The 12,125-nt window shown below is 41.9% G+C and overlaps 1 protein-coding gene across 1 annotated transcript; it reads right to left on the reverse strand.

Moving 5' to 3' along the window:
- Positions 1-6,861: 6,861 nt before the first annotated feature.
- On the reverse strand, positions 6,862-8,904 carry LOC116971581 (probable G-protein coupled receptor 139). The gene is made up of 2 exons (XM_033018816.1): positions 8,835-8,904; positions 6,862-7,772 (listed from the first exon to the last, which is right to left on the reverse strand). The coding sequence occupies exons 1-2, from the start codon at positions 8,902-8,904 to the stop codon at positions 6,862-6,864; spliced, it is 981 nt and encodes a 326-aa protein (XP_032874707.1).
- Positions 8,905-12,125: the final 3,221 nt, after the last annotated feature.

Genomic DNA, 12,125 nt, shown 5'->3' on the forward strand with positions numbered 1-12,125 from the left:
CAGCAGTTCCTTACTATATGTTCTGTGTATGGTGTGGAACATGGCATTAAATGTAATGATAGTAAGAGTGCTGTTATGATCTGTAGAACCAAAGAGAATAAATGTCTGAGATATCCTGATTTTAAATTGTCTGACAATAATCTTAGTGTCTGTAATAAGGTAAAATATCTAGGGCATATTATTAAAGAACAAATGACAGATGATGAGGATATTTATAGGCAACGACGTATGCTGTAAGTACAGGCGAATATTCTCTTGCGTAAATTTGGTGCGTGTGCAGATGTGGTGAATATGTCGCTATTTAGTGCATACAGCACACCACTCCACACTGCGCACCTGTGGTCGAACTATGCAAAGACAAGTATGCAGAGACTAAAGGTGCATATAACGATGCCATGAGAACACTGCTACGGCAACCTAGATGGTGTAGTGCCAGTAATATGTTTGCAGCTGCAGGAGTCAGTTCTTTAGAAGCTATCCTAAGACATCACATGTATGAATTCATTTGCAGGATAAATGACTCTAAAAATGTGCTTATTGTGGCCTTGTCAAACATAAGTGTTAGCACCACACGCTACGAATCCCAGCTGTGGAGACACTGGTATCGTTGTCTCGTTGTAGGACATTGATCATTCTTTTAATCTGGATTTTTAACTTATGTATTGTGTTTTTTTTTAATATATAAATTATGATGTTTTTATAAGTGGTATACCAAGGTTTTATATGTATTTTATGATATTTAATATGCAATGCATTTTTAATGTAATGTTGCCCCTTGTCTGGTCCTTGAGTCCCTAATAAAGTTTATTATTATTATTATTATTATTATTATTCACTGTGGTGGAAGGCAACAAAGTTCAGTCAGTTTTATGGCCATCATTTTATTTGCATTGGCCGCTCTGCTCAGTCTGTGTTTCAAGAAAACAGCCAACCGAGTGGATACAGGTATACATTCTGTTCGCAAGAAGTAGTCATGAGTTAATAAACGCGGAGTTTGACCGCAAGATCAAGAACATGGTTAACTTAGAAGCATCTGCATTCTTATTTTGCTCATCGGCCTCCTTTCTGTTTCTCTAGCGAGAGATACTTCAAGAAGTATTTATTCCCTCATTGGACGAAAGTTTGTCTTTTGCAAAGTAGTGGGTCTCCTAAATGAACGAGTTTGGCGTCAATTTATTTTCAATGGAGAAGTGGTTTCACCAGTTATCTCGCCGAAAGCAGACAGTCACGACAAGAAATAGACAGTCAAGACGCTGTATCAATCCTGCTCTGACTGCTTCTGTTACCCGCACACAAGCTGTGAGCTTCGCGGCAGCTGCCCAAGCCGCAATGAACAACATCCATCCACGAAATAGCAGCTGTGCGCTAGAAATTCGCGCCAATCTCAACACTGTGTGATCCACTGCGCAGTAATAAACTGCCGTATCAGTCAGACGCAGTCCCGAGATTGTCAATCGATATTTCTTCTCCGACTGCTGGACTGCGTCCGATAAACGATTTCGAGCGAATTCTGCCTTCTGGTCAGAGCCACCGTTAGTGTATCGCCGGACCGCAAACTCGGCTGTCCGCCTGGATATTGGCGATACCAGTATGTAATAATTATCCTTAGAATAGGTACATGTGAAAGTGGCGCTTTGACCCTCTGTATCTGTGAGCGGATCCTCCTCTTGGGTGCTGGAATCTGAATCAACCAGACCTGGAACAGATTATAGTGAGTGAAGAATTGATGATACAAATTAAACGCAACCGACTTTGGGAATACGGAGCGACTCTTACATTCTTAAACGACTAGAAAGGCTCACTGCAGGAAACATTTTCCCGATGTTGGAGGAGTACAAAACCAGGGGTCACGGTTTATGAATAAGAGGAGCCAATTTAGGGCTGAGATAAGTTAAAACATTTTCACCCAGAGAGTTGTGAATCTGTGGAATTCTCTGCCACAGAAGGGAGTGGAGGCCAATTCACTGGATGTTTTCAAGAGAGAGTAAGATTTTGCTCTAAGAGTTAAAGGAATCAAGGGGTATGGGGAAAATGCATGAACGAGGTACTGATTTAGCTGATCAGCCATCATCATATTGAATGGCGGTGCTGGCTCAAATGGCCGAATCGCCTACTCCTGCACATATTTATCTATGTTTCTATGATTCCAGTATATGCAAAAAAGTAACAATGATAAAGTAAAAAGGACATCGTTAGCTGTTTCTTAGTTTTGAACGAGGTGTAGACAATGAGACAGAACAAGATAACTTGGAATCTACTGCGACCTAGGTAAGGTAGTGATGGGTAGAGAGAGAATGCAAAAGTTACTTGGTGTTAGAGAAATCAATGATCATTCCTCTGGGTTGTATGCTGTCCAAGTAAAATATGAGATGTTGTTCCTCTTATTTGTGTTTGGTCACGCTCTGACAATCGAGGAGGCCTTGGAGCCAAAGGTTAGTGTGGGAATGGGAAGGGGATTAACGTGTTTGGCAACCGGGAGATCAGGCACGTCCAGGCGGACAGAGCTAAGGTTTTCAGCGAAACGATCGAAGACCCTCGCTTGGTTTCGCCTATATATAGGAGCCAAAACCTGGAACAGCAGATACAGTAAATGAGGTTGGAGAAGATCAAAGTGAATCTCCGCCTCAACTGAAAAGACTGTCCGGGTCCTTGGACGGATTCGAAGGAGGAGGTGTAAGGACAGGTGCTATAGCTCCCGTGGTTGCAAGGGGAAATACCTAGGATGGGGGAGGGGAGGAGGGTATTATTCGGAAGGACGTTTAAACAATGAATTGCGGAGGGAGCGGTCTCTGCGTAAAGCTACTGAGTTGAAGATGGGAAGATATGGCTCGTGATATCCCGGTAAATGTGGCGGAAATGTCGGAGGATCATGTGCTTTATGCGATGTCTGGTGGGGTGAAAGATAAGGTCTGCGGGACACTGCCCCTGTTGCGGCTGGGAAAGGGGAGCATGAGCGGAGCTGTGGGAAATCGCGAAGACCTTCGTGAGGGACAGATGCGGCACAGACGGGGGAATTGGGTGTAGGGGATAGATTCTTGGCAGGATGCAGGGTGGGACGAAATGTCGTCTAGGTAGATGTGGGAGTCAGTACGTTTATAGTAGATGCCCGTCGATAGTCTATCCCCTGTGATGGAGACGGTCAGAGTAAGAAACGGTCGGGAGATATCGGAGATGGTCCAAGTGAATTTGGGTGCGGAATGGAATTTAGAAGTGACGTTAATGAAGTCCGGGATTTCTACGTGTGTGAAGGAGGTAGCCCCGAATCACTCGTCAATGTTTCAGGCGCTGGGCGCACTGCCCTCTCAGTTGTTATTATGGATTCAAAACAGCGAATGAACGTGACGGGACGGGTTCCCTACTGAGTTACATCAATAGTTAATCGTCAATCAGCATTTAAAATGTATCCAACCAATACAATCTTAAACACTGATAAACGCCCATCCATTGTAAGACAATTGTGAAAGGAACACTCGGAGAGCAATTTGAGATATTTGGTTCTGGGCAGACTCCAGTCTTGAATGTCAATGGGGACATTGAACACATTAATTTGAATTGACATTGATATGAACAGTTGTCAACAATTCAGGGGGAAATCGTTGCTTTCCATTAAGAGCTATACATTCACTTCCTTCTGTCACTGCATTTTTCCAAGGAGCTGTCTGCAACTTCCTGAGATAAAAAGATTGATCACCATATAAACATTAGCTTAAATATTACACATTTGCTTAATTGATAACAAGAGAAAAAGTCATATATGTCTGTCATGGGCTTTTAATTCCTATGTAATATGAGTTCTGCGAGCTGTTTAACGGGACCTTGCAGAGCATGTCAAAACGAACGAACAACTAATCTGGAAAATATTGTGCGAAAGCGACCGCTTCCTTCCCGAAGTCACGGTTTCATGTAAATCGACATCTCGTGGAGCACATTTAAAAAACTTTTGATAATGAAGCAGGCATTAACATTACAATCGATCTGTATTACTGTTCGCAGTCTCATTGCAGCTGGGTATGAAAACGTGTACGCGTAAGAGTGAAAAAATGGTGAACACTGTCTAATCCATCACGGATAATGACATTCCCGCCATCGATGTGATCTACCGCAGTTAGCTGTCTGTAAAATACAGCCATGATCATCAGAGACCGTCACCACGCAGATTCTCATTTTACACCTGCCATCTGGAACACTAACATTGTAACTGCTAAAGGTTCAGTAGATGTTTCTTCCAAACAACCATCATCGGGCAATTAAACAATACCACCCATCAATAAACTCCGAACTCTACAGACTTGGAGGGGGTGGGGAGGAGGGGGGGGGGGGGAGGGGGCGGAAGGGCTGGGGCGGGATTGTTTTATATTATGTTTGGTGCAGAGTACAATGTTTACTTTCTGTGCTGCCAGTACGTTTTTCATTGCTCCGTTTTCTAACAGAGGATGAACACTTGACTCTTGGAAGATAACTCGCCCTGTGTCACTGGCAAAAGGCTGACAATGTCTGACAGAACCACACGTCATTTTCTTCCAGGTGTTATGTGAATGTCGTGAGGCTCTGTCAGGATTCGTCAACCTGGTCCACATGTGGTTCCTGAATTTGAATGCTCAGATTTGACGTGTAATATTGTAAAATATTTGAAGAATGGGTTATGTAACCAGACAGTATCCATTCAGCAGAAAAGAGACAGCGGAGCCAATCTCTACATGGGAGATGGGCCCCTTAGACATACAAACCGACAGACTTCTGCACATCAATTGTAACTATGCACATTACCACGGTCGAATCCGTGGACTGTCAGTATCTCCTTCCTCTATAAATATAAATTATGTTGCTACGCTGGCTTGTATGAACATCAGCAAATCTCGTTACTTCTATCTGCTGCTCAGTTAATTAGTATAATGTAATCCGAAAACGCCTCTAAATTAGCAATTTTACAAAATTTTGAGATTTTAAAATTCAATTCTGCAATTTATCCCATGAGATATAGCATAAAAAGATGTAAAGTTTGACACCTAATACACTTTCATATCTTCAGTATTAATAAAGTTATGTCCATTCTCATACTCGGAAATTAGCAACTTGTCAATTGCTTTTCAATTGACTTAAAACAAAAGCTGTGATCGAGGACAGTCACAAGCCCATATCTTTCTTAAACAGTAAGAGAACTGAATGAAATTTTCAGTAATTATAAATTGACGCATTCTGAAACAAATATAAAACATCTTCCTTGGATGACCTGAAATTAAACCCTATAAGTAATTAGTTAACTAATTGTAGCTAATTACAAAATTGACCGTTGTGACGGAAATAGTAATAAACACCCAGACTGCCTTGAAAATTCAAAAATGTGATATTCTCAAGATCAGAACTTTAATATTATTGTATTATATGCTGTAAGTCCGTAACAGATAGGTAAATAAATTACAATTTCTAGCAATAGACCGAGTCTTTATGGAGAAGGTCAGTTGCTACCTGGTACATTGGCATATCATAATCAATAGCATCAGCATACTCCTCCGATTGTAACCAATAAGCAACTCTGTACACCTTGTTTTTCCTCAACTTTTCAATTTTGGCATTGTAAACTACAAGTTTTTGCTCTTCAAACCACGCATAACACGCCTTTCTGTCCACTACTTTCCCATTAAGAATGTTCTGTAGATTCAATTTCTTAAGAAAAGGGTAATTGTTTTAAATAGCCTAAGTATCCAAATAACAAACTAATCCCATTCACACATGCTTTTTAAATCTCACTGTCATGAACATATGCCAGATGGAAGGAATTTAATGTTTAATTCCCATAAATTAATCTAGAAACATTTACGTTGAATATAATCAAAATTATTATTTTTTGCATAATAAATGTGGCTAAAGCTGTTGTGTATATTTAGTATACAAATATTGATTATACAATTACACAAATATAGACGATTTAGATGTTCTTATGACATGATTGTCCAAAAATAAAAGAGAATTTAATCATCTTGCGAGTGCGTGTTTCTGGATTGGAACGTTGCATTTGCGGTGGATTTGAACCCCATATCGGCAGGAAAGATACTGCCGGTTCGTATGGGCAACGCAAAATTAGATTAAAGCCACCCCAAGAAGCAAAATTATATGTAAAATAAACGACTTACCCTTTGTTTTCCTTTGCGAGCCGTCACGTTGTAGGCGTTGAGGGTGTAAGAAGTCGCTTTTTATTGTAATCAAACTATTGAATTGTACAGCGATTTAAAAAAAAAAAGTCGGGAACGGACGTCCGACCGATTTTTCTTTATCGACTCGCAGCCCGAGGAAATCCCTCTCCGATAAGCGATACAAAACAGGAGTTTAATCCCCCCCCCCCCCTCTCAAGGGCGCCAAAGTCGCGCACACGGCCAGTGGCAATAATACTGTTCCGTATTATGTTTACATATTCTGTCGTTCTGCAGCAAGCAAGAATTTCATTGTCCTATCTGAGACATATGACAATACAACTCCCTTGACTATTGAACTTAGAGGTTGGGGCATTTAGAGCGTGATTCGGTGGCCGCTGCGCTGAAATGAAATCATAGATGTCGCGGAATTTTTCAACTGGAGAAACTGGACGTCCGCTGCAGTAGAAGTTAACATCAGCTTCTCGAAGACTGCCCGACCAGTAATAGGGAAACGGGCGGGTTTCATTTTAAAGGGCAGGGGGTGGGTCTGGGAAGCGGTGGGGCTTCCGAAACGCGCTTACGCCGTCATGTACGGTGGGTATTAGTGTTTTAGGCGAATGTGAGTGAAATGTTTTGAAATGTTTTAGAAAGATAGGTGAGATTTTCGATCAAAGCTCCCTCGTCACCAGAGATCCATAAAGTCACACTCGGGAAGGCTTGTTACCTGGTGTCATTTTAAAATTGATTTGATATGTCTCACAAACTTTCCAGTTAGCGCGACGGGCCATTGAAGTGCGTGAAGGAGCTGCGCTCTGAACTTCCCCTGGGTGACGGTGTAAATCAGTGTGTTTGTACACGTGTTCAGCAGCTGCAGCAGAACTCCAATGTTTTCAAATTTTGCATAAGGGTTTGTCAAACCTCGCCCCCAAATTCCGACGAAACATCGATAGTAAACAAAATGAGATATAGTTGTGACCCAGAGCAGGATGAAGCTGCTGGAAATTGCAAAGAGTAAAATTATTGACCGTTTACGGCTTTCCGTCTCCGGGTCTCCACGACTGAGATCGCGGAGCCTCCTGCGGACCAGATTGGCCATTAAAATACGTCTCGCCGTGTGCGCATTAAAGAACAAAATCAAACAGAATGAAATCACTGGGGTCAACAGCGGCTCCATCCAAGAAAATGCGACCCATGCGGGCAGGAAATAGAAGTCCGATCCGATTCGGCAGCCCAACAGTAAACCATTCTGCCTGTAGAAAGAATTATAAGCGAAAGGCCAAGGAACGTTCTGTAAACAGAAGAAGGTACATAGGGTCACCATAACCACCGTCGCGGTTCTGTCGGTGCAGTATCTGGATCTCAGATTCTCTTTGGAGATGGCCACAAACCTATCAAATGTGAAAGCGACAGTGAACCACACGGAACAGTCCACGGCCACCGCGGACAGGAAGAGAATACACCTGCACACAGGAGTGTAGTACAGGATTGTGTTCCGCCAATAAAGAACGGCAATCCGATTTAAAATCACTTCGCAGACAATCACCGTGAGGTCCGCCGTCGCCATAGCCACCAGATAACGAGTGATGCATTTGGAGAAACCGCACTTTCCTCGGGACAGGACCACAATCGCCAGTAGATTCACTAGTGGAGTAAGAAAGAAGCAATGGTGATTATGTGGACAGAAGAACTTCCAGTTGAGGGATGGGTGGGTGTATATTATTATTTTGCTTACTTTCCTAAAATTGTGAAAAGGATGTGATGGACGGAGATTTCCTTTGGTTTGAATGCGATCCCTGACACTGCGCTCACGAACACACATTCCACCTAACTGTGAATTAAACAACTGAGATACGGTTTGAACGGAAGTGTAGTTTGAGCAACAAGACTAAAATTAGTGTTAATCGGCTGCACCTTTCGGATCGGCATTTGCTAACCCGGTTTGTAACGTTTGCAGGGGCGGTGTATAATAGAGATTACCGGCACGCGATGCGGTAATCTCACAGTAAAAATTAACGAAATTTAAAGACATAAAATTGGAAACCAGAGGAAGACAAAAATAGATGCGGGAAATGCAATTGCCCGAGATAACCAGATGCAGCCTTTGTCGCTCAGCTTACTTGACAGTTACTTCCCTACAGCCAAAATCATCAAGGACACACACCATCCTAGCCACACACGTATCTCACCACTGGCTTCAGGAAGAAGGTAAAGGGGCCTGAAGACTGTAACGTCCAGGTTCAGCAACAGCTATTTCTCCACAGCCATCAGGCTAGTAAACGCAACGAATAAGCCATGAACTCTGAACTGCAAAATACTATATTATTATTTGCTATTTGCACTATATTTGTTAGTCATTGAACTTTTTATTTCTTCCTCATTATATACAATGATCACACATTCACATATTGTGTTAGGTATAGCAGCAGTTAAGAATTTCATTGTCCCGTCCGGGACATTTGACAATAAAACACTCTTGACTCTTGACTTGACTCTTAACAATAATGCTAAAACAATTCTATACCAGTCCCAGTAAACGGCAAACGATGAAATAAATAAATTCAGGTTATTCCCCAAACCCCGTTCCATGGTGCAACCCAGCATTTAGCACATTTTGTCACAGTATTTTCACTTTATTTTCATCATTGCCGTTTCCCAATCAAATGTCGTCAAGACCATCGCACTTTCAACCGTCAAGTGACATACCGGGCACTCCAATTGTTGCCAGGATTGGGTAATAGTAATATTCAACCGGCGAGTGTTGCAGGCGACCCATTTCTCCTTCACAGCGACCTCGGAAACGCAGTGCAAAGCTTACAGATGTTATATTGGGAGGTTAAACCAATGAACATTTATAAGCCAAGGAAAATATTAACGAGTTATTGAGATAACCTCCCTGTGGACATTCATTACGGATTTTGCTCCCGTGTGATGTTATACGACAAGAATCACGAGGGTAGTCGTTCATTGCACATGCACCAATTAATCACGCACGGAACAACCCAACTGTAAAGTAGGTTTACTAATAATATTTCGAAATTTAAATATGTTCTACGAGGTTGCAGCTGTCGAAAGGTCGGACAAAATATCAATCAACAACGCACGATGCGATGAAATCATTGATGTGGAGTGTGTATGAAGAATTGGAAATACCGTTTTAAACCGAAGGTAGGCACAAAAATTTGGAATAACTCAGCGGGACAGGCAGCATCTCCGGAGAGACGGAATAGGTGACGTTTCGGGTCGAGACCTTTTTCAGCTTTTTGTGTCTATCTTTAGTTTTTTTGGAGACCTTGAGCTACAGCTCCCATGCACTGACCTAGTCCCTTTACCCATTTTCCATTTCGTTCCAGGTGTTTCTAGTAGGCCCCGTTGAAAAATAAAGTAGACACGCTCTTCTGTGTGGTCTTATTTACATTATTCAGGGGGAAAGATCAGGAGGAATCCTTGGTCCTCCGGTCCTCGATGCAACTACTCTAGAAAGGGTCTCGGTGTATCTTCCTCTAATGAGTTTATACACCTCTTTTAGATCATCATTCATCCTCCTGCTCTCATGGAATGGAGACGCAGCCTACTCAACCATCCCCACAGCTCACACCCCCTAGTCCTGGCAACATCATCGTAAATCTTTTCTGAACCCTTTCAAATTTGACAAAATATTTCCTATAACATGATTCCCAGAACTTAACAACATATTCTAAATGCGGTCTCACCAACGTTTTATACAACTGCAACATGACCTCCCAACTCCTATATTCAATACTGTGATTGATGAAAGGCTAAAGTGCCAACAGGCTTTTTGAGCACCTTGTAGTGACAGATTTTCATATCGTTCAAGGAATCTTTACTGTAGTCACTATGATTGAAGACAGGTATTCAGGGGATAATCGAAACGCATTGGTGAGCGCTCCACGAGACATTTAATGCCGTCGAAAGATAAATCTCCCAAACACAGCCTCTTACTTAATAGTTCCTTTATTGCAGTAGTAAAAACAGTAGATATTCATCCATGTCTTCTTGTTTAAGTACATTTTGATCTTACTTGTAGTCAAATTCGTGCATGGTGGAACTCGTGCATGGTTCAAACTGTGACCTCTTCCCATGCTTCTTAAAACTAAACTAAACTATAATTACTATTACGTCTGTGCCAGAAACCCAGCCGCAAACACCCCTCCAACCGCGTAAAAATCCCACCCACACAGGCAGATAAAAGTTAAAGGTGACTGTTTCTAGTTATAACATACTGAGTTAAGCTAAATGGCTACTACATACCGGTCCATAATTGTTCTGAGTATATAACGAGGCAATTGCTAAAATATATTTAAAAAGGTAGCAATAAAACATTAACATATTTCAAAAAACAAAAAATTAGCATGCATGATATATCAGCATTCAGAATTCTTTAGCTATTCTTCCCTTTTCACCTTCGCGTTCTAGAAGCAAGCATAACTTGGTATTCGTCTTATTAAAACGTTATTCTTATTCTTAGTACTGTACGCTTAAAACCCTTAACATCGGGCATGATACCCAGTATATAGTCCAAAACACAAAAGTCCAAAGTTTTGACAGGATGAAACTTCTACCCCCCTGTCCGATCAAACCGTGATTCTGTTTGCTACAAATGTCAGGAAACGTTTGTTCTTATTGTTGAAGTATTTAAGTATTGTACTCAACTCCTCTTGTTATGAAGGCCAATGTGCCATTCGCTTTCTTCACTGCCTGTTGTACCTGCATGCTTACTTTCATTGACTGATGAACAAGGTCCCTCAGATCCCGTTGTACTTCCCCCCTCGCCTCTCGCTTCCTACAGTTCATATTTCCCCCTCCTGAAAATCATTCCCGCACTCAGTTGTCAGTTGCATTGAGTCTGTGTTGTTTTCGTGGGGATTTCCGACTAACTCACAGCTCAGCGTCTGCCCTATCAACTTTGCTCTGTGCATTGTAAACAATAAAGAGATTGCATCTGGTATTCTCACACTCATAGAGCACGTGGACCCATCCTAAAACCGTTCCCCATTGGACACCCCTCATATCAGAAATCTCTTGGATTTGAGAACGTTCAGAGTCGGTATGTCTTCCCCGTTCCCCAAACAACCCCATAAGCCCATGATTTTCTGTTCATTAACACTTGGGACGCACATCAGTGTGCACTCCAATACTCTGGTGCTCCGTTTAATTTATCCATTTACTGGTATGCGTGCATGGCTGACAAGTCTGTCATTTATTGTCCATCAAAATTCACAACCCTTCTGATTCAGAAGTGCACCAATCTGCTGTCTCGGATCTCACACCAAACCTGTCACCCTCTGCCATGGGCCATTTTGCAAGTTGAATTTAGAAATTGGGGTTGCTTCACTTAGACGGACATTGATGTCACACGATTCGAATTTTCGACTACACTGATTAATCCTTGGCAATGGATATAAAGAGCGTTTTTAGGATGCTTTCCGGCTGTGAAAGTCATGCTTGTCCCCGCACCATTTTTATAGTAAGCACGGCAGTCATACACAGTGATCCAGCCCTCAGTCTTTCCGATAAAATAAAGTCCTCATCCCATTTTACCCGGACAGCAACAGGAAACGCTGCCCAATTATTGCAGTGCTTCAGAAGAACAAATAATATTCCGTGTTTCCCAAACGCCTAATGGATGATTTTGTTCCGATTGAGGAACGGAGCTCTCAATGGGTTAATAAAATGGTTTAGACACGGTTAATATCAGGAACGTCGAACCAAACGGCAGTTAAATAACTTAGAAAGATAAAATTACAATGAAATTGAACTTGATAGCAAGGTTACTAATACAAACAATCCTTTAATTCTGATGGCCGATTCTGATCATATAGCGTTTAAATATACCACGTTATATGTACCCTTCCATTCCAATGTGCATATCTAAACCCCATGCGGTCCAGCGATCTGCAGCTTGACATTGATAGTTGGCGCTGTCACCAACTCTCATGTCCCGAATTTCCAGCGTAAAGGTCATGTCCGCTGTCT

The sequence above is a fragment of the Amblyraja radiata genome, chromosome 3 (assembly GCF_010909765.2).
Source record: "Amblyraja radiata isolate CabotCenter1 chromosome 3, sAmbRad1.1.pri, whole genome shotgun sequence".
Lineage (NCBI taxonomy): Eukaryota > Metazoa > Chordata > Chondrichthyes > Rajiformes > Rajidae > Amblyraja > Amblyraja radiata.

Excerpts from the sequence above, each read along its gene's own strand:
- LOC116971581 (XM_033018816.1), bottom strand. The coding sequence starts at position 8,904 with ATGGGTCGCCTGCAACACTCGCCGGTTGAATATTACTATTACCCAATC. Across the intron at positions 7,773-8,834 it reads GGCAACAATTGGAGTGCCCG|TGAATCTACTGGCGATTGTG; the intron begins GTATGTCACTTG and ends TTACTCCACTAG.